At 33.4% G+C, this 20,967-nt stretch overlaps 1 protein-coding gene and 1 pseudogene across 2 annotated transcripts; one reads left to right on the top strand and one right to left on the bottom strand.

Annotated features, from left to right (window-relative positions):
* Window positions 1-7,811: 7,811 nt before the first annotated feature.
* LOC142619372 (uncharacterized) lies at window positions 7,812-12,989 on the bottom strand. 2 transcript variants are annotated; one of them, XM_075792455.1, is made up of 5 exons: window positions 12,797-12,929; window positions 12,281-12,394; window positions 10,091-10,393; window positions 9,554-9,759; window positions 7,812-8,923 (listed from the first exon to the last, which is right to left on the bottom strand). In XM_075792455.1, exons 2-5 carry the CDS (start codon window positions 12,368-12,370, stop codon window positions 8,920-8,922), a joined length of 603 nt encoding a protein of 200 aa, XP_075648570.1. In that variant the 5' UTR covers window positions 12,371-12,394; window positions 12,797-12,929; the 3' UTR covers window positions 7,812-8,919. The 2 variants fall into 2 exon arrangements, with proteins under 2 accessions (XP_075648570.1, XP_075648569.1); XM_075792454.1 differs by having other exon boundaries at window positions 7,821-8,923; window positions 12,793-12,989.
* Window positions 12,990-15,653: 2,664 nt separating this feature from the next.
* On the top strand, window positions 15,654-20,418 carry LOC142620121 (rust resistance kinase Lr10-like; annotated as a pseudogene).
* Window positions 20,419-20,967: the final 549 nt, after the last annotated feature.

Here is a 20,967-nt window from a genome sequence, read left to right on the forward strand (position 1 = left end):
TATGTTGGTTGGTTTACATGGAAAACTAGTGAAAGGAATTTTAGGTGTGCTAATTGCATAATAAATTTGGTTGTAATTTCTACAAAAGTTTACTTGAAATGACAAAAGTTTCAATGTAATTATTTTCAATGTCATTTGTAACCATTTCAATTAATCTAGGATGCGTGAAGTCAGATGAAAATTGCCACTGGGCAAGTCTTTTCGGTTCAGCGAAATCAAGATTGGTCGGCCGAAAATAAGTAGTGAAAAATGTGTTGTATAGAAAGTGGTAATATACTGATATATACTTTTTTGTTTGTAGTATAAGTTTTGAAACTAAAAATATTATAGATTTTCTTTCAATGATTTATCGTATGATAATATATATAAAGAAGTCAAATATAATTATGGAAAAATAAAGGGTTGTGCTAATGAGTGCCTTTAGGACATTAGTTAATAATCCAGTTAAAAAAAGTTTTTATGAGAAAAAAAACAATTAATGTTTTGACAGTTTTTTTTATTCCCCATAAAAGTGATGTCAAAACTTTCCTAAAATGAATTGTTAATTAATATCCTAAAGGCACTCGTTAGCATTTCTCAAAAATAAAATAAGAGACGCTAAAAATTATGAGCAAGAGATGGAAATAATATGATTGATTTATTTTTATTATGTGTATAACTATTTTTAACGTGCCTCATAATTGAACAACTTCCAATACTTTTCTTAATTAGAATGCTAAAAAAAAAAAAATCGAAATTATTCCATAACTTATTGATATTTAAAGAAGATCAAGAACCACTAGGCCTGTCCATGGGTCGGGTTGGATCGGATTGGATTTGTGCTCAACTCGCATTCGACCCGACCAAATTGGGTGGACAAAATCTCAACCCGCCACCGACCAAGAGGATAATCGGATCGAGCGGGTTGAAACTTCAATAGGATCCCAACGGGCCGGTCGGAGTCGAAAATCTGGAAAACGGCGAGAATCCGGTGTAAATCCAGCGAGAATCTGGCATGAAAACATAGGAAAGCGGCCAAAATCCTTGAGGTCTCACTAGATCCGACCTAATCTAGGCCTTTTTTGGCAAGATCTTGGCTAGATCTGGCGAAATCTTGCCAAGATCTTGACGAAAATGGTCTAGATCTCGCCGGATCTACCAAATATCGCCAAAAATTTTGTGTGTGGTTAGATCAGGTTAATCGGATTTTGGAGAAAGGAAAACTAACACCCAACCCAGAAAACTCAGGTTTTGGAGGAATAAACCCGTCGCCGACCATCGGAGAAGTCAGTTCAGTTGGCAGCGGGTTGAGTTCTGTTGGCGGTAGCGAGTGGGTCAGGTTGATCGGGTCTCTGGACAGCCCTAAGAACCACCATCCCTTCTGTTCCCATACAGAGTGCAATCGGGTGGCACCCTCCAAACAACCCAATCTAAAAAGTTAACTTTGGTGGGGCTATTTTTAGTGACATCAATGTAGTGGGACTTGGGTTGGTTATCTGAGACTATAATGGTTCTTGTTGGGTGTATTGCACCACATGGGTCCAGCCCACATTTTGGCTTAGTTTGTTAAATAATCTTGTTGGAAAATTGCCAAGAAGTCAGCAAAGTTAATTGAGCTTGCCGGAGAAGCTTTCCAACAAGAAGAATTGAAGTCATCATTATTTACAAAAGTCAAGTCAAGTTGGCTTGCATTTATTGTGAATTGATGTCAAGAGTGCGAGAGGAAGAAAAGAAGAAAAGGATGAAGAAATATAAAGTAAGGCCATCCGCCATTTAACATGATCAGCAAACACGAAAGAACTCCACATAAAATTAACAGATTATGGGTTGATTATGAGTTGAGGTTTAATGAGTTTATGTTATATTCAGATTGACACGAGTAACCGGTTTAATAAACGAGTTAGGTTAGTGTCCAATCTATGGAACCTACTTGACTTGTTTAATTAAATGATATTTTACTAATGTACCCTTCAAATCCTAGGTATATAAACTTCTTAGTTGTTGTGATTTATTTTCTTTAACATATTGTGTTCGATTATTTGTGATATTGAGATATATTTTAATTTTAAACAATTATTTGTGATGCATTACTCGTTAATTTTGAATTTTATATTTAAAAAATTATTTTTTTTGGTTTTTCATAATTTTAAACAATCTAGTTAATACTAAAAATTGTATTTTTTTTCTTTTTGATAAAATCTGATAAATGGGTTGACATAACTAACCCGTTTAATAAACATGTTGTGTTAAGGTTGAGAAATCTTGACCTATTTAATAAACGTGTCGGGTTAGTGTTGACTCATATAGTTAAATACTCGTTAGTCGACACGAACTCTACACGCATACACGAATTGTCACCTCTATTTAGGAGTGAAGTTCTAGAGAATGAGGATAGTGCAGTCTTGAAGAACTGAGTGAGTGAGAGCAAGCATAAGAGGAGAAAAATATAGAGAGCAAAAGAAAATTGTGAGAGATACACAGTGAGAAAGAGAGTAGTGAGTGAAAAGAAAAAAAAAAAGAAAAAAAGAAGAGTTTTTCTTTGCTCAAGTTGTATCTTTAAATGTTGTAATCTCTATTTAATATAGTGAAATTATTTGAAATTTGTCCCGTGATTTTTTCCTTAAAAAAGAAATGATTTTTTCATGTAAATCTTTGTATTATTGTATGGTTGTGCTTTCGCTGTATTTACTGAAATTTATTCACACGTATATTGAATTTTTCCCAACAAATGTGATAATAAGGTGTGTTGAGAGTGGCCGATTTTTACCGAATATATATATATATATATATATATATATATATATATATATATCAGATAACTCATAAGACTCCAAATTAAGTATTCCTACATCTGCTAGTATATCTGGAATGGATGATGGTTGGGAACATCTACTGCTGGTAGAAGAGAAACTTCTAAACAACCTATTCATTGTTCTGGATTACAAGCTTAAATCAACAATTACAACCTAGTCACCTTTATCCTCAAACTTCTGGATCTAACCTTTAGATCTGAAACAGGAGTATACAACAGTGAGATAGACACCTAATCTGTGAACTCGTCGCCTACCATACTCTCCTCCAATAATGGGGACCACCCTTCCACGCCTTCTCTCAGCTTCACACGGGCTGACCAAACCAAACCTAGGAAGATTTTCGGATTATTACGGCTTAAGAGACCACACAGAGTTCAGTTAACAAGTCTCACAGGTATATTTCTACAACAAACGTTAGGGCTAAATACAAAAATAAGAAGAATCGGGACAACAGGGTGGCAAAGGTTAATATGAACAAATAATTACAGAATAACAAATAGAATGGTTAAGAAGGAGGCTCAGCCTACCATTTGCAGATGTAAAAGAAGATGATGAAATAATAGCAGACGAAGAAATAAATAAATGAGAATGGAAGAGTTATCATGAAATAGATGTAAAACAAAATATGGGGTATGGGAGATATATCCATAAAATAATATATATATATATATATATATATATATATATATATTTTTTTTTTTTTCCTTATCTTCCAAATAGTACCACAATAGATTACTATGAATATGGTGAAATTCAACGCCTCTATTTATTTTTTAATATTTTTTTGGAAATCTTAGGCAATCCTCTGGTTGGATAACCAATTCAACCTAGTTTGAGATGAATTGAAGTTTATTTCAAAGAAATTAATGGGCCAAAGGTGAGAGAGCCCATATGATTTTGATGTTTGTTCAATCGATCTATGAACAAATGCTCAATTGTATCTTCCTCTGCTCCACATAAGATTCATTCTATTACTCAGTAGAGGGGATAAAGTGGAGCCTTTGAGGCCTGAGCCGAATCCTGAACCAAGAGATTCTTGGTGTTCAAGCCTAATGGATCTCCGGAGAAATCCTTGGGCTAGAACCTGGCCCAAAAGATGTTTTTGTCCGAAACCACATTTATGTGCTAACTCTAAAATACTACTCATATTATGTGGACAACAGAGATGTTGGACTCGCATACTATAAGTGGAGAATGTCAATCCATTAGATTCTTTCTCATCTACCAAAGAGGTGTAAGCCTGATAATAAAATAATAATAATAATAAGCATAGCATAACTGATAATGGTAAGAGTGTCGTTGTTTTAGGGCTGTAAACGAGTCGAACTTTGTCGAGTAGTGAATGTTCAAGCTCAGCTCGACAATAAAAGTAGAATGTTTAAGCTTGGCTTGAGTTTTATACGAGCCTACAAATAATGTTCAAGCTTGAACTTGTTATAAACTATAAAAGTTTGAGCTCAGCTTGGCTTGGCTTGGTTCATTAGTCAAGCCAAGCTTGAGCTCTATATCAAGCCCAAACTCAAGCTCAATATCATGTTTTTGAGCTTGAAATCCAACACAAGTATATTATCAAACCTACATCAAATTAATTATTTAGTCTATTTGGTTTGGATGAGTGGTCCCAACTTATAATTAATTAAATTCTTAAAAAGATATGAGTTTATATGTCAAGCTCATATCAATTTTATTACCAAACTCATAATAAGCCTAGGCTCAACTTGTTTTGTTACTTTTGTATTGAGTTTCGGTGTTCACAAGCTTATTCGTGAACAATATTTTTTACTCAGGTTTGGCTTGTTTATTAAACAAGCCTAAAACTAAAGCTTAAACTTGGTTTGTTTATAAACAAACAAACATAAATGAGTTTTTTATAGAACCAAGCCCGAGCTATTTGTGAACTTCTTGGTTCATTTACAACTCTAGTTGTTTATGTACAGTTTCTATTTGGCCTTTTTAACTTCGCAAACCAAGCCAACTGCGTCTTTTGATTTTGATGGATCTGTTTATATATATATATATATTCATTCCAGTTGTTTGGTATGGGATCTACATCTGTCAGTGCAACTTGATGCATTTGGAGCTAAAGACAACTAAATTAAGTCTTTTATATATTTAAATATGACATTTTGAAAAAAAATTTAAATATTATATAAATAGTTATAATTTTGTATTTTTCAGATGCAAAATAACTAATTAAAATTTTGGATTCTTGTTTTATTAAACTTGTAGAATTATTTAGTTTTTTTTTATTAGAAAATCTATTAACACAAAAAATTGACAAAATTTTTCACATATAACATGTGGCAAATTCATAGTAGTAAGTAAGAAAATGATTTTGTGGTTGATCTAGACGAGAACTAATAAAAGCTTGCTAACTCAACTGGTGTGAATGTTGTCACGGTTCTAATTTGAGAAGTGTTATATTCACAAAATTTTTACAACAAATTCTAGGTGTAAATATGTCATTGGTTCTAATTTGAATCCACAACTAATAACAGTCAATTATAACCTACCATTGAAGATTTGTTATGAAAATATTATGGATGTAACATTTCTCTCTTCTTCTTCTTCTTTTTCTTCTTTTTTTCGTTTGATAAAAAGACAAAGATAGGAATGATACTACTTGCTTGACTGTTATATTCAAATTTGTATGCAACCATAGCTTCATGGAAGCTATTTGCATGGTTTTTAAACTCGGACCGGACCAGCCGGTCTGACCGGGTTAACCATGAACTGGTCATGGAACCAATTTTTTATATGCAAGAACCGAATGTATAAGCACCTCCCCCTTTTAAGCACTATGGCTGACACCATGACTTACAAACCAAGTAAGCTCCTTGTGAGTTAATATGAAGTATTATTAAATTTATATTAGATTTACATGATTTATAATTTACAAACTTCCGTATCACCTCTATCTCAATGTATTAAATATTACTAAATTTGTTTTTGCTACTAAATTAACTTGTGATTTAAGAATAATACCTTTGCATAGGAATTTACTATATATGAATTTATTTTAAAAGTGATTTATATTTAATTAATAATTTCTACTTGAAGGATTATTATACAATATTTATTCATGCTTATTTATGTTATATTATATTCTATTAACCTTATAATGTACTATTTTATGTTAACCTTATAATATCATGAAAATTTAATTGAAAGTTTGGTTTAACTTTTTAGATATTTTAGTTGATTTTGCTAATATTTACAAATTTGATACCTTTATTTTATTTAAATTAATTATGACATCATCACGGTTCGACCTCGGTTGAACCTCAGTCCAATCTTAAAAACCTTGAATTTCTCCCTTTACGAGTTCTTTGAACTGTCCAAATCTAAAAACCATGGCTACTTGTTGACTCATGGCTTGAATTGGATACATTATGCACAATAACCACCCACTTTATCATACAAATATCGGTGAGACTTTTTAGCGCAATTTTAGTGGAACAGCACAGTGCCCACTTTATCATACAAATAACAGTCAACAAATTCATCTTGAAATTGATTGAACGTGACAAAGTGACCAGTTTGGAATGTACAGGTCCTTTCAAACCAATCAGTCTTTTGTGTGTGTGCATAAATTAATCACCGGATACATGATTACTTATAAGATATGGTTTTTTTTTTTTTTTGGTCGTTGCCTGTCACTACCATGTACTAAAGTAACCGCGCTCCCTTCCTTTGACTCCCTTTCTGACTCATGAACCTTTTTATTATTAATTTTTGGGCCTTCTTCTTTTTATTTCTTTTAACTTTAGTATTGGAGTCTGCTAAAAAAAAAACTTTAATATTGAAGGTAAAATTCTTATTTAGTATAAATATTATCTTTTGATTTGTACTCGAACTTAGTTCTATAGGTTTGAAGGTAATATTTAAGCCACTAAAAGAATAGTCGTAATTATAAAATTTTAGTTCTTTATTGACCCCTTTTTATTGTATACTAAAATTATATTAATATTTTATATTGTAATTGAAAATACTACAGAAATTATTTACTTAGATTAAAATGCAATTCATAATAATTATTTACTTATTTTTCTTTACCTTATATACTATGAGTCCGTTTGGATAGAACTTATTGCTGAAAACTGAAAAAACTGTAGCAAAATAATTTTTAAATGTGTAAATAGTGCTGCGAGACCCACTTTTAATAAAAAAATTGCTAAAAAAGTACACGCACAGTGCTCACACTGCGCGCTTGTCTCCTGCAGCAGCAAAAAAAAAAAAAAAAAAAACAAAACAAAACTTGGACGCTGCATCCAAACGTCCTCTATGTTTTATTTTGGAAGATTTAAATAATTAGTTATCTTTTGTAGGTAAACCAACTTTATTTATATTTTACTTGCACATGTACAACTTTATTTAGTTTTTGTTTTTGTTTGTTTTTTTTTTTGTGGTGATGATAAGATTAATTAACAACTTTGAACTATATAATTTTAATTATTTATGTATTATTTGACTTGAATTGCCAGGAGCATTGTAGCTAAACTAGACCTCATAGTGTTATTATCAAGGACATTAGATTTAAATTCTGACACCGCCAACAATCACTGTATTAAAAAAAAGAAAAGTTCTATAGCCGCGTTTTAAAAACGCGGCTATAGCTCGTAAAAACGTGGATATAGGACATTTGGCCTATAGCTGCGTTTTTGTAGGCCGATTTTACAACCCTGGCCTAAAACCCGTGACTATAGGTTGAGGGGTCTATGGCTGCATTTTTGCAAACGCGGCTATAGGTCAAGTCCAATGGCCGCGTTTTCAGAAACACGGCTATAGGACGTACTCTAGCCGCGTTTATAAAAAGTGGCTATAGGGACATATTCTAGCTGCGTTTAAAATGAGGCTATATCCCTTTTTGGTTTTTTTTTTTTTTTTAATTTGGCTATAGCCACATTCTAAAAATGCGGCTATAGTTTTTTTTTTTTTTGGGCAGATGGCAATTGCCTGCCGAAAAAATGAGATTGTAATTGCTTGCAGATATGAGAAAAAGGGTAATATCAAACAACATACTTCCTAAAAAATAAAAAATAAAATCTCAATAAGCAAAACCTGGAAGCACCATTTTCACAAATTTAAATTAATGAACCATCTCATCATTGAAGCTTCCAAGACTCATGAGACAAAGTTTTAATTGATATAAACATAAACACATATTACTGCTGGCAGTAATACTTTTGCCCTACCTTCATAAAGTTCTAAGGCATCCTAGTGAGCTACATAATAAACACTCAAGAAATTACAAACCCAGAAGATACTCCAATTGCAAGTTGGTAATCATGGGGATACCATTTGTCCCAAAAATAGGACCCACGAGGTCTATTTTCGGACTTAGATTGAGTATATAGGATCCTTTTTTAGGCACATAAGCCAAACTAGTTTAGCTTTATTAAGCTAAGCTAGTCCAAGCCTAGCTATATGGGGCCGTGCATGCAATCTTTAGGGTTAATTTTATAGGCACATATGATATAACAACTAATAGTAATAATCTTTGGTGTCACATTATCTAAACCAAATGAATGGGGTATACTATAAGATTAGTAAATTTACTAAAAGAAATGCAACAAAAGCACATTATTATTTTCATTAGTAAAGAATATTATCTCTCACCAACTTTGGACAAGTGTGCGCCAACCAATAAATTAATTGTTGAAAGAAATCTTAACATCTATCAACTTGTACAAGTCATTAAAAATTCCTACTGAAAAAACTATCAACATCTATAACTTAGTTTACTCTCATGGAATAATTAATCTAGAAGCCAATTGCAAAATTGGAGTAACTAAACTCCACGTGCCTAAAACCTGTGTCACAGTGAGAATGAATCATTTTGTTGGACAAACAATGGACTATACCATTGTTCTAAAGGAAATTAGAAATGTTCACGTGCTCAAGTAGAAAAATGCTCTCAAGGAGACTCATATCCCATGACATAAACAAATTGGACTTACCTTTGCAACCTCTAATCTACCAAGTTGTATGGCTAGCTCAAATCTGTAATCAGGGTCTTTAGCAAGTGATGCAAGTTGTAATATCCCCACAGCAGCACCTAAAGAAGAATAGAGCAGTAACAAACCACTCAAGTCCATTGCACGCTTTAAACATTCCTCGGCCATATCTAACTGCAATACTCAAATAAGAGAAGAATGTCAGTACGTTTAAAATTTAAAAAATTAACCTTTTAATAATATAAGTTTCTAGAAAAGCACACCTAGTACCTAACTAGACACTTGCAAAGGACTCTTGCTTCTCACCTTACCTCACCTACTTATAATTCAACCTATGAAACAAAAGAACACACACACACACTTCTCATTCCTCTTACTTCTCTCTCTCTTATGCATATCCAAATGGAGTTACAGTTAGATGTTGCAGACACCCAACAACAAATGGAACAACAGCATTCTCATGTGCTAGCAGTTGATGATAGTCCCTTTTAGTAAGTTTTTGTAGCCAAGAATTTTCATTTCTTACAGTTAAGCAGTTTATATACAAGAGGTGGTTTGGGTTGAGCTCAATAATAAGAAAAGAGTTTCACACACTATTAGACACAAAGTCCGCACTAACTTCTTTTTTTTTGCAATACTGTGGACTTAGTCTGCACTAAACATACAGTCATTAGGACTTCCGTGACCATTAGGGCTATTGCTTCCATTATTTCTAGACAGAAAGGACATTCAAGAGAAATTAGAGATTAACTCACAAAAACACAGAACATTTCAAATAAAAACGTTCATAAATCATGCATGTACCTGTTTGATATGACATCCTCAAGTACAACAGTAAACTCAAGCTTGTTGCGTGGAAGTGGACCAACAGTGAACAGACTCTTCTCCCCATCATAAGCAAAGTCCTTCCCAACTAACTCAGTATCATAAGTCTCCTGCACCCTATCAATCACTTTTCTTCCAACACCTTTAACATCAACAGGGTGACCATCTTCGTAGGCCAAAGAAACCTGTTCAAAAAACACAGAGCAGTCAAAATATATGAATAAGTTCAAAAATGAAACATTTTCATCCAAACCCAACTTGGGTGTTGTATATGAGACAGTCAGAACATGTATGACATTTGAATCGGTTGCCTCATCTCCCACTGCCTTTTTCCCATTAGCATAATGCAACATTGGGCCACTAGTCTGGTAGGATTTATCAACAAAGGAAGGGGATTAGCACCAAAAGCATTGTCACTTGTAACATATTGAGACAATCTTTCAGGGATATTCTTTAGCAACAAAAGAAATGTCACACAGAGATATCACTTAAATTGATCTAATCTGGAAAAATCACCTCAGAGACTTTAGAAGACTGGCAAAATGCACAAATGCTTTTATTTGACACAGCCTGCTGCGGAGCAACAAGAGGCACCCTAGACTCAAGCTCCAATTCAGAATTGGGAGCCACTGAGATTTCAGAATGTGAAACAACCGAAGGAATGAAGTCTGATGAGCCATAGTTTAATTTCTTTTGCCTCTTGATGTCACTCGAATGACCATCTTCAATTTCATTGCCAGAACACTCATGTTTCAACTGCCTCTTCCTATCTTCAAAACTTTTGTTGATGGCTCCCTTGCTCAAAAAATTTTTTGGACTCTGAAAATGGAAAAAGTTAAACATAAGAATTCAAGCAACTGAGAAAAATAAAATTTAGAAGAACGAAATACATCTATTTGCCACAAGATAGCTGACATTTTAATAACACAAAATATCACTAAAATAGAACAATGTTTGGACAATAAAATAAAACATCTGAAATAAATCTTCATTTGTCAAAATTGTTCATATTCTCCCTATAACTAGTGGTGTCTACATTATTTTTCCCCATTTCATAATTTTGCCAAGCTTGCAAAACACAAATACATGGGTCCAGTTTTTGTCTATGAAGCTTCCATTGTGGAGATTATGAATAAAACACAGAAAAACAATTGGGGCAAATCAATAAAGAACTACAAAACAACTAACAATCACCTCAGCTTAATCACTTACTGAAAAAGAGAAATGTAACAAAGTAGCAATAGTATTAGTAAACAGAAAGAAAATAGAAACAAACTAAAAACCTAAGTAACAAAGAAGTTATCAAGTCAACAGCAGTTAATTCCTACATGCTCACTGCCCCGATCACAGCTGTCATCATCCGAACCCTTGGCATCACCAAATGATAGAGGGCTATCTGGTAGTGACTACGCCCCCAGATTCAATTCTATTTCCACGACTCTGCACTCTTCATGATTCCCAGGTCTCATTGATAGACTGTCTGATGGTGGATTCATATTCACGGCACCATTAAATTTGTCTCCTTCCCTGCCACCTTTACCAACTACTGGTGAATGGAGGTTCTCAAATTTATCATTCTTACCAACCCTATCTTTAACAGAACAATTCAAATTCAACGGAACCTGAACTCGCTTGTTAGCCGTTAATGAAAAGACAGACTGCTCACTGGGTATTTTCTGATTTATCTGATTAAATTTCCTGATTACACTCATGAGGCACTGGCCTTGCAATTACAGTCCATTAATAAGACAAAACAGAAAACTAGCCAAAACCCACTAATCCATAAACGAACTAATTCCAAATATCCCCCCACAAGAATCCAAAAATCATGAAACCCATTATGCATATAAAAACTTCATATCACGTTAATTATCAAACAACCCAAAAAGGAATACAAAGCAACATGCTTTCTCCTATCAATGCATTAAAGGCACAAATTTCCACCACCTTCTACTTTATTTTCCATTGAAACAAATTTGATTTATCCATAAACATGATTTAGCATCCAAAATTTACCACATACATACTCTCTTTGAATCAACTGATGGAAATAAATTGGTCTTACAGAAACTTAATTACAACTCTGAGCTAGGATTTATATTTACTTCAACATGGCTTCTTTTTCTTTTGTATCTGAGAAAAGGGAATCCATGTATGCTTCTTCATCTTCACTATACTTCAAATTCATTTAGGGAAAGGTAGCCTGCAAGACATAGAAACATGCACTAAGGCAAATGGTTTCTCTATAGTAGCAGCATGCATTTCTTGGCATGCAGTCACTGATGATAGTTAAGTTGCTACACAAACAGACAAATTGCTCAATGATGAGTTGAAAGTGACATCACCCTGTGTTTGCAACCATTAATTTCACCACCAAATTTATCTTTCAGTACCAGATAAGCCCAGATTTACTTTAAAATGGATTTAAGAATATAGTCCGCTAGTACTTATTGTAATGCTAAATCTAGAGAAATAATTAAACCTCAAGACAGATTTCTCAGTTTGGTCAAGTTCCTTTATTGAACCACAACTGCATGATTTAGTAAATATAAGGCCCCTAAATATTGAGGTTTGATGTAAAAAAAAAGTAAAATGTTAAATCAGGCTCAAAACCATCCAAAATTAAGCGTGAAAGACATAACATAAAATAGATGAAATCAAAACAATACACACACACACTTAAATAATAAACAATCCTATCATTACCTGAAAGAATTTGGAATTTCTTAAGGGTGATGGAGATGGAGGTGGTTTTGAAGCTGCATTAGTGTCTCCGTTTGAAGCTTCCTTAGCCATTGCTATTAGATCTTTCCTGAATGCCTGAGACCCCAAAAATTCAAAACTCTCAATTTACGATCAAATCCACAAAAACCCACAAATTATATAACTCATTCAATTCTAGTCAAACCAACCCACACAGTCAAATTCTATTACCAATCCACACCCTATAGATTTATACCTACGCCATAATCAAAACCCAGAAAAAAAAAATCTTTTTTTTTCAAAAATTTAGTTTTAATTAACAAAAAAGAAAAAGAGAGAGTATCAGATCACCTGAATATGAGTTGTAAAAATTTTCTCAAACACTGATTGAGTTTTTGATGTGTGCAAGTGAAAGATGAAAGCTTCATAGACAAAATGGAATTGAACAGCACCAAAAAAGAGTTTGCTTTTTTTTTTTTAATATAAAAAACAATAAATAAAATTTAACAACAGACCCACTGAGGAGAGAGACCCGGAGGGACCGGGGCGCCACAGGGTGTTCTGGTTCGGAACGGATTGTAGAGGTGGATCTTCTTGGTCATCTGGTCGAAGATCTTATCGAAGAGCGGGTTGGTGTTGAGTCCTAGTGGTATTGTTCAATATAGTTGATTGAGGACTTATTTTGTTGAGACTTTGGACTTTTAATGTCGATGGTTGTATTGTTCAACATATTTGATTGAGGATTTAGTTTGCTGACTTTTGATTGCTCTCGTACCTACCCGACTTTCACCAGTTACATCTATTATTGTGTTGCGGCTTAATTAATGGGTGTGGCCGTGTGGTGCAACTTTGGTTAAATATAATAAAGTTTTCTTTATTTTTTATTTAAGAGAGCTCTTTGGTTGTGTTGGAAAATTTATGGTCTGTTTGAATTGAGGGATGGAAGAATGAATAGAGTAGAGTGAAATTGACCAAAAAGTAATATATTTTCAGTTAATTATACTTTATTACCCTCTACTCTCCATTCCTCCTCCCTTAATTATACTTTACTTCCCTCCACTCTCCCTTCCTCCTCCCTTAATCCAAACAAGCCCTTAGACCCGAGTTGATTTCAATCTATTATCAAAATTGATTAATTATTCTAATTATGCAAAGGTCCAATTTAGCATGTGATGGTTGCAACCATATCAGAAAAATAAAACGCAACGAGAGGTAAATTTGATACAAGCAACATAGTTATGAAGAAAAAACCCTAACACAATAGGTTGTATGTAGCTTACCATCCTAATTGAATAATTCACCAAGACAAAATGGAAGTTTACCCCCCAAAAAAAAAAAAAATCTCAATCCTAGCATTGCTAAATACAATACAACTTTCTCACATGATCACACAAAAATCTGTTAGACTCTTCTGTCTTGTGAATCTCTTTGATGATGCATGTATATTCAATTTGTGTCTAACTCACCACAACAATTGCTTAATTGCAATAGTCTTGTTCCAAAACTTCACTGAGAACACTTCTTGATCTTCAATATAGTTTTGGAGACGATGCTTGGTACAAACCCTTGGAACATAGTCGTTGCAACAAGATCTCCTCTTCATGTAACGTTCTTCTTATGTTTATGATAACCTAATATGTCTATAAATATATTTTGGAACCCTACTACATGGATCCCCAAGTCTCTAGTCATGATCATGGGCTGCAAATTGAAAAAATAGTTTGCCTTGAGGCTTGATCATTCAATTGGAATTGAACATGGAGTTAAGGCAATTGAAACTTTAAATTTTGATTGATTTCTTGTGTCTTCAATGTGTATCTTCAAATACTAATCTTGACACTAAAAAATTCAACTCAATTATATTTGAAATAAGGTTTTCGTTACAAATTTTGCCAACACATAATGCATTTGATCTTAATTAACTATATTTGGGATTTAGGTTTTTTTTTAGTGTCTTTTGTATCACTTTTGTAATCTCCTTGTTTTATTATTAAAAAATTTTATGGATGCCGCTTAGGGACGTAGGATTAAGGCCAAACAACGTAAATATTTGTGCCCCTTCTGTAATTGTCTTTCTATTTTTCATAAACTCACTATTATTTGGTTACACATAGAGCAAATAGGTACTAAAGCTTGCTATCTTAACCATAGCCACTCGAATATCATGTTAAATAAATTGGAAATTATAGAAATAATGTGAGTGTAAGCATAAAAGAGAAGAAAAAAAATGATATATGAGATTTATGTGGTTCAATGTAATGGCCTATTTCATGATGGCCACATATCTTTCCGACTAAGGAACAATAAACTTTTCTCTTGTTAAATGAATTCAATTTTTGTTTCATCTTAAGATTGGGCTTTCATAAAAAATAAAAAAGGGCTTGGGCCTTGAGTATTAGGCTAATGTGCCCGTTTGGATCCCCGTTTACCTGTTGCGTTTGCGTTTTTTTTTTTTTTTTTTAAAGACCAGCGCTTGGTGCACTGTTCATGGGACATGAACAGTGCACCAAGGCATATGAACAGTAAAAAAAGAGTGAACAGTGTTTTTTTACACATTAAAAAATTATTTTGCTACAGTGTTTTCAGTTTTTAGTTTTCAGTTTTCAGCAATAAGTTCTATCCAAACGGACCCAATATCTCTAACATGTACATGTTTCCAATTGAGGTACAAAGTTCTTGGTAGTTGACACTTTAATTTAACTTGCCAGTGTTTAAATTTATGGGAAATGTTACCCGATACTCTATGGACATTGATTCATGAATTATTTTTAGAAGAATTTTATTGAGAGAATGATAAAATAACAATAAACATGGTTGACATCTTTTTATATTTTTCATGAAAGTGGTGTCAAAACTATTATATTTTGGTCTATTAATAATTACTTTAAGTGCATCCGTTCATATTACCTTAAATTTACTAACTTGTAAATTTCAAAATAAAGATGCATGTGCTTACGTTGATAGCTTGTTTTCGGTGTTGGTGATACTGTCCCCACTCCCCATTGTAACGAAACTTCTTATGGTTTCTTTCTGCAAAAACAAGAAAAATCTATTTTCTCTTTTCTTTAATTCCTTTCCTCAATTTTATTCTACTACTATTTTATTGATGATACTCTAAAAGACCGGAAAAATAAGTAATCTTTGTCAATAACTGTGTTAGTTTGTAGCTGATAAATTTTTTCACTGTCATAAATGGTGAGAAAATTACCCTTCACTGCAGGGCTCACTGCCCTTATTATTTTTGTACTAGTCCATCAAACTTACAGTACTCAGAATAGTATTCATCAGTGTGCCCCTTCTTCCTGCGGAAATATCCAGAACATAAGCTATCCGTTTCGATTGAAGAGCGATCCACAAACCTGCGGCGACCCAAGGTATGAACTGTCGTGTGAGAGCAATCATACCGTGTTGCTCTTATATGCTGAAAAATACAATGTACAGGAAATCAATTACAGTAACTACACAATCCGGGTGGTGGACTCAGGTATATACAAGGACAATTACTTCTCCACTCTGAGTTATTCTTCAGATCAATTTAATTTCAGATCTCAACTGAGTTCTCAACAGATCGCTCCTTCGTATATCCGGTCAAACTACAACATTATGGTTTTCATGAGCTGTGAAAGACCAGTGAATACTCCATTCTATTTGGATACTTCTACTTGCATTGACAATGGAGATTATTCTTCCAACTCTTCTATTTCTCATTCTAAGAGGTATAAATATGTTACAATTGATGCAAGAGTGATGGATGTGAAGGACTCGTGCAGATTAGAGCAGATGGTTCTGACATCGCGGCCAGGAAATGATCATCCAAATATTTCCTGTTCAGAAATCCACAATGATTTGGTATATGGTTTTGAGCTTTCATGGATTCAAGTTATTTGTGACAGTTATTGTGGAAGAGGGAATTCTTGCTACCGCTATGACTTGAACCGTGTTCAATGCTACGGCAAGCTAGGTGAGCAAATAAAAGCGAGAAAGGGCATATATAACACTTTCCATTCTCTAACTAAATACCTTACATGTTGACCATTATTTTCCTCTTGCACCTTTCTTTCTTTCTGCACTAGTCTTGCATTTCTCCCGTCACTAACCATTCATGTATTGGTTCACTATTGAACTTCTATAAGAAGAAACTTCTTGGTGATGTGATTGAAATTGACTAGCTTTGATTTTAGAAAATGGATCCGAGTTATTTGTGTAATTTATTGCGGAAGAGAGAGCAATTGCTACCTCAATAAAGACTCGAACCTTGTCCAATGCAACAGCAGCAAGATTGGTGGGTAAATATAGCGAGAAAGAGCATAACACTTTCCATTTTCTAATTAAATACCTTACATGTTGACCGTTATTTTCCTCTTGCACATTTCTTTCTTTTTTCTGCACTAGTCTTGCATTTCTGATCCCGTCACTAACCATTTGTGTGTTGGTTCACTATTGAACTTCTATACGAAGAAACTTCTTGGTGATGTTATCGACATTTACTTGATTGAACTTTAAGGTTCCAAATGCTGATGTTATTCTTTTCTTGGTCAAAAATGCAGGATTGGGTAGAAGACTACTTTATTTCTTTGAGGGTGAGGTTTCTATCTCAAAAAAGTAATTTGAAGGATAATATAGAATCGACTATGATATAGAATTGCACGAGTAATTGCACGTGAGGAATAACTTATTTATTTGGGCAATTGGATGATCACAATCTTTTATTAGGCTTGAGGAAATGAAAGTAAAAATTATCGAATTTCTGAAGAAGAAAGCTTCTTGATGCATACCCCATCCATATTCCAATGTAAAAGACATGCTAATGTAGTTTCAGCATAATGACTAAATTAATTTTAAAGTTCAAAACAGTACTGATGTTATTCTTTTCCTTGTCAAAAATGCAGAGTGGCTAGTAACTCTATATTACTTTTTCAAAGGTGAGGTTTCTATCTCAAAATGAAATAGAATTGCATGAGTAATTGTGCCTGATACGATGACGACACAAGTAAAAGAATAACAATATACTCGGACAATTGGTTGATCTCAACTCTCTTCTAGTTTTTTTTTTTTGTTTTTTGCTCAGTAGGCGCTTTGCTCTTCTTCTTCTTCTCCTTCTCCTTCTTCTTCTATTTTTTTTTTTTTTTTGGACATGATATTCATTTTTTTTAAAATAAATTGGGGTAATTGTCTTTTTTTGGTTCGTTGTTTGTCCTTTTTTTATTTTTTATTTTTAATTGAGCATCATTTTTAATGACATATAAGCATATTTATACAAATTCATTTTTCTATTATCCTATTTTTCTTCTCAACCAAACAAAAAGTTTTTATCATTCCACTTTTCCTTCCCCAATTAAATACACATGAGGGAAAAAAAAATTTGTTTATATCCTCTCACTTTCCATCCCTTACCATTTTCTATCCACTCACTTCTTCATCTCTCCAACCAGAGTGGAGGAAAGTAAAGTAGAATTGATCGGAAACAGACTTATTTTCGGTCAAGTCTACCCTACTCTCCTCTACCCCACTTTTTTCCCTTCAATTCAAACGGGACCATTAGAATTGAGAAAGTGAAAAGTAAAAATTATTGAATTTCTTAATTAGAAGATTGATTCTTGGTGCATTTTCCATCCATTCCAATGTATTAGATATGCTAGGGAATATTTATCTAGTATTACTGTAGTTTCATATGATGAGAAGTTAAATTAATTTTAAAGTTCCAAACACTGATGTTATTCTTTTCTTTTTGAAAAAGCAGGAAGGCAACCTCCATATGTAGATTATCTATCTATCGGTGAGTTTTCTATCTCCAAAAAGTTGTTTGAAGGATAAAGATAATAGAGAATGAAAAATGACAAAGAATTGCATTGAGTAATTGTGTCTGATTGTGAAGATGACACTAGTAGATGTAAACCATGTACTTGGGCAATCGGTTGATCTTTTAGTCTTAAGAAAATGAAGAGTAAGATAAGAAAATGAAGAGTAAGATAATCGAATTTCTTAAGATTTACTCGAAATTTGGACTGGTCTAGGTTTTATGGGCATGACTTAATTAGATTGTTATAGGTCTGTGGGTTTTAAAAAAAAAAAATCTCATATACAAGAAATTAAGAAATTTTTCTCTAGTATAATCTAAATGTACATGTGTGTGAAGCTCTTTTCTGGAGACTTGAGCTACGGCTTTTACCCCTCTACACCCTACAAGCATTTATATTTGTGGAGTAACCATCGTGCTAAGAGGATGCAGTGGTGTGTGTGGCTTTCTTGACGGGGGTGGGTTTGCTTTGGGGCCCGTGGTTACCACTGTCAACAACTTAGAGGTTTCTTTTTCTTTTTCTTTTTTTGATAAGGAGGTTTTCTTTGCTGGTTGTGATGCTTTAGTTGAAAAAAAAAAAAAGGAAAAACGTATAGAATAGAATGCATCTCCAAAAAAAGTTTTTCAGGGTAAAAAAGCAATAGAGAATCATTTACGAATTATTTCTCAAGACAAGTTTTTTTGGTGTGTTTGAAAACAGAAAACAGAAATCAACAACCAAACAATAGAAAACCATTTCTCCTGATTAAAATTTCCTCTCACTTCCCTTAATATAATAGGCTAAATTCTAACCATACATTAAATCATGGTTATGAGACTTGCCATTCAAGTAGAATTATTAATCTTTTTTTTATTTTGACTTGCATTCCGAGTAGAATTGGGCTTGAGCCTTTAGTAAGATTGATTTTAATATTTAAAGTCAACAGGTTTCTACGGTTGTTTATATTTCTTGTCAAGCATGGCCCAATTAGAGGTGTTTTAAAAAACATTATTTTTAGATTAGTCTTATTAAGCCTAAACTTTTCAAGTTATTTGTCACTTATTTCCCTAATTCATCTTTAATTAGCAAAATGTAATTTCAACTTTCTTTCTTTTTTTGTTTTGTTGTTGCAGCTTATAATTGGTACTTACTACTAAACATCGGTAAGAACCTAAATCTCCTTTGATCTTCTTCAATTTTTTTTTAATTGCATATCATTCCTTAAGATTGTGCTTGAGAATAGTGTACCATGGAAACAAGATGAAATTAATTTTTAGTGATATTTAAATGGAAACAACACATATTGTGCTTAATTACTTGGATTAGAAAGGCACTTACTTTTTAGCTCAACCATATTTTCAACTAAAAATTAAAATAGCTAAAAGAAGTGCAACAAGAAATTTGTTTTCTCATAGTTTTTTTGGTGATGTCCCTGTACAGTATTGTTATATCTTACAGCAAAAATGGTCTTGGGGGCTCCATGGGTGGTTGCCCTTTTGATATATAAGTGGTGTAGGAGGCATTTATCAACAAATGACGCTGGCGAAGAATTTCTGCAAAGCCAAAATAACTTCATGCCAATTAGGTATTCTTACTAAATTAGGAAGATGACCAAAGGTTTTAAGGATAAATTGGGAGAAGGAGGTTATGGCTCTGTGTATAAAGGGAAGCTTCAAAGTGGCCGACTTGTAGCTATTAAGATGTTAGATAATTTCAAAGCTAATAGGCAAGATTTTATCAACGAAGTTGCAACAACTGGAATCCGAATAGAATCTTACCCAATTTGATATTAAGCCTCATAACATTCTTCTCGATGAGAACTTCATTCCCAAAGTTTCTGATTTCGGGCTTGCAAAACTTTATTCAACAAATGATAGCATAGTGTCGTTGACTGCTGCAAGAGGAACATTAGGATATATAGCTCCAGAGTTGTTCTATAAAAACATTGGAGGGGTCTCCTATAAAGCTGATGTTTATAGTTTTGGCATGTTATTGTTGGAAATGGCAAGCAGATGAAAGAACGTGAATACATCTAGAGACCATTCAAGCCAAATATACTTCCCAACTTGGGTCTATGGCCAATTTAGCGAAGGAAATGACATAGAAATAGAAGATGTCACAGAGGAGGAGAAGAAAATTGTTAAGAAGATGATCGTAGTTGCATTATGGTGCATACAGATGAAGCCTAGTGACCGTCCTTCAATGAACAAAGTTGTGGAAATGCTTGAAGGAGAAGTTGAATGCTTACAAATGCCTTCCAAGCCTTTCCTATCATCATCACCAGCGAGACCAACAGGGGATGTAGGAGACAATTTAAATTCAACTAGTTCATCATTTCAATCAAGTCAATCGTCTATACTTTAAATGCAAGGGAAAGTTATCACCACAGCGGAACTGGGGCAGTTATTCTTTACATGTATGATAGTATAAAGACACTCCATATTTTTGTGTGACAAATAATTGGTCCCTTGATTTATGATGGCTATCCTTACCTACAACAAATATTCTGTTTTGCTTAGTGTGTGGTATATTTATTTGTTAAGGTCTTTTTAGGAGGAAAAAAATATTTATAACTTTATAATTGTGAATGTGTAATTGATTAAGTTAATAAACAACGCTGAAAAACAGGGCAATATATTTTGGAGTGGCAATAGCCCAGTTGTAGAAATTGCTTTACTCCTATTTATATATTCAGTACTCATATGCATGGTTAGCAATTAATTTCTGTTACTATCATATAAAAAAAAAAAAAGCGATCAATTCATAAATAATTAGTGGCTGCTCTGCCTCCTACAGAGGATAAATTATTGTTGTGCAGATAATTAATATTCCTTAATCAACCAGGCTGTTCAATTAGAGTTGTCCCATTGAATGAAAATATTCCTGTTTTATCTCTTGAAAATGTGACTTATA

The sequence above is a fragment of the Castanea sativa genome, chromosome 12 (assembly GCF_040712315.1).
Source record: "Castanea sativa cultivar Marrone di Chiusa Pesio chromosome 12, ASM4071231v1".
Lineage (NCBI taxonomy): Eukaryota > Viridiplantae > Streptophyta > Magnoliopsida > Fagales > Fagaceae > Castanea > Castanea sativa.

Coding starts and splice junctions, on each gene's coding strand:
- LOC142619372 (XM_075792454.1), bottom strand. CDS start 12,879: ATGACCAAGAAGATCCACCTCTACAATCCGTTCCGAACCAGAACACCC. Junction 10,394..12,280: donor GAAATTCCAAATTCTTTCAG/GTAATGATAGGA, acceptor TTCCATTTTCAG/AGTCCAAAAAATTTTTTGAG. Junction 9,760..10,090: donor AGTCTTCTAAAGTCTCTGAG/GTGATTTTTCCA, acceptor TTTTTTGAACAG/GTTTCTTTGGCCTACGAAGA.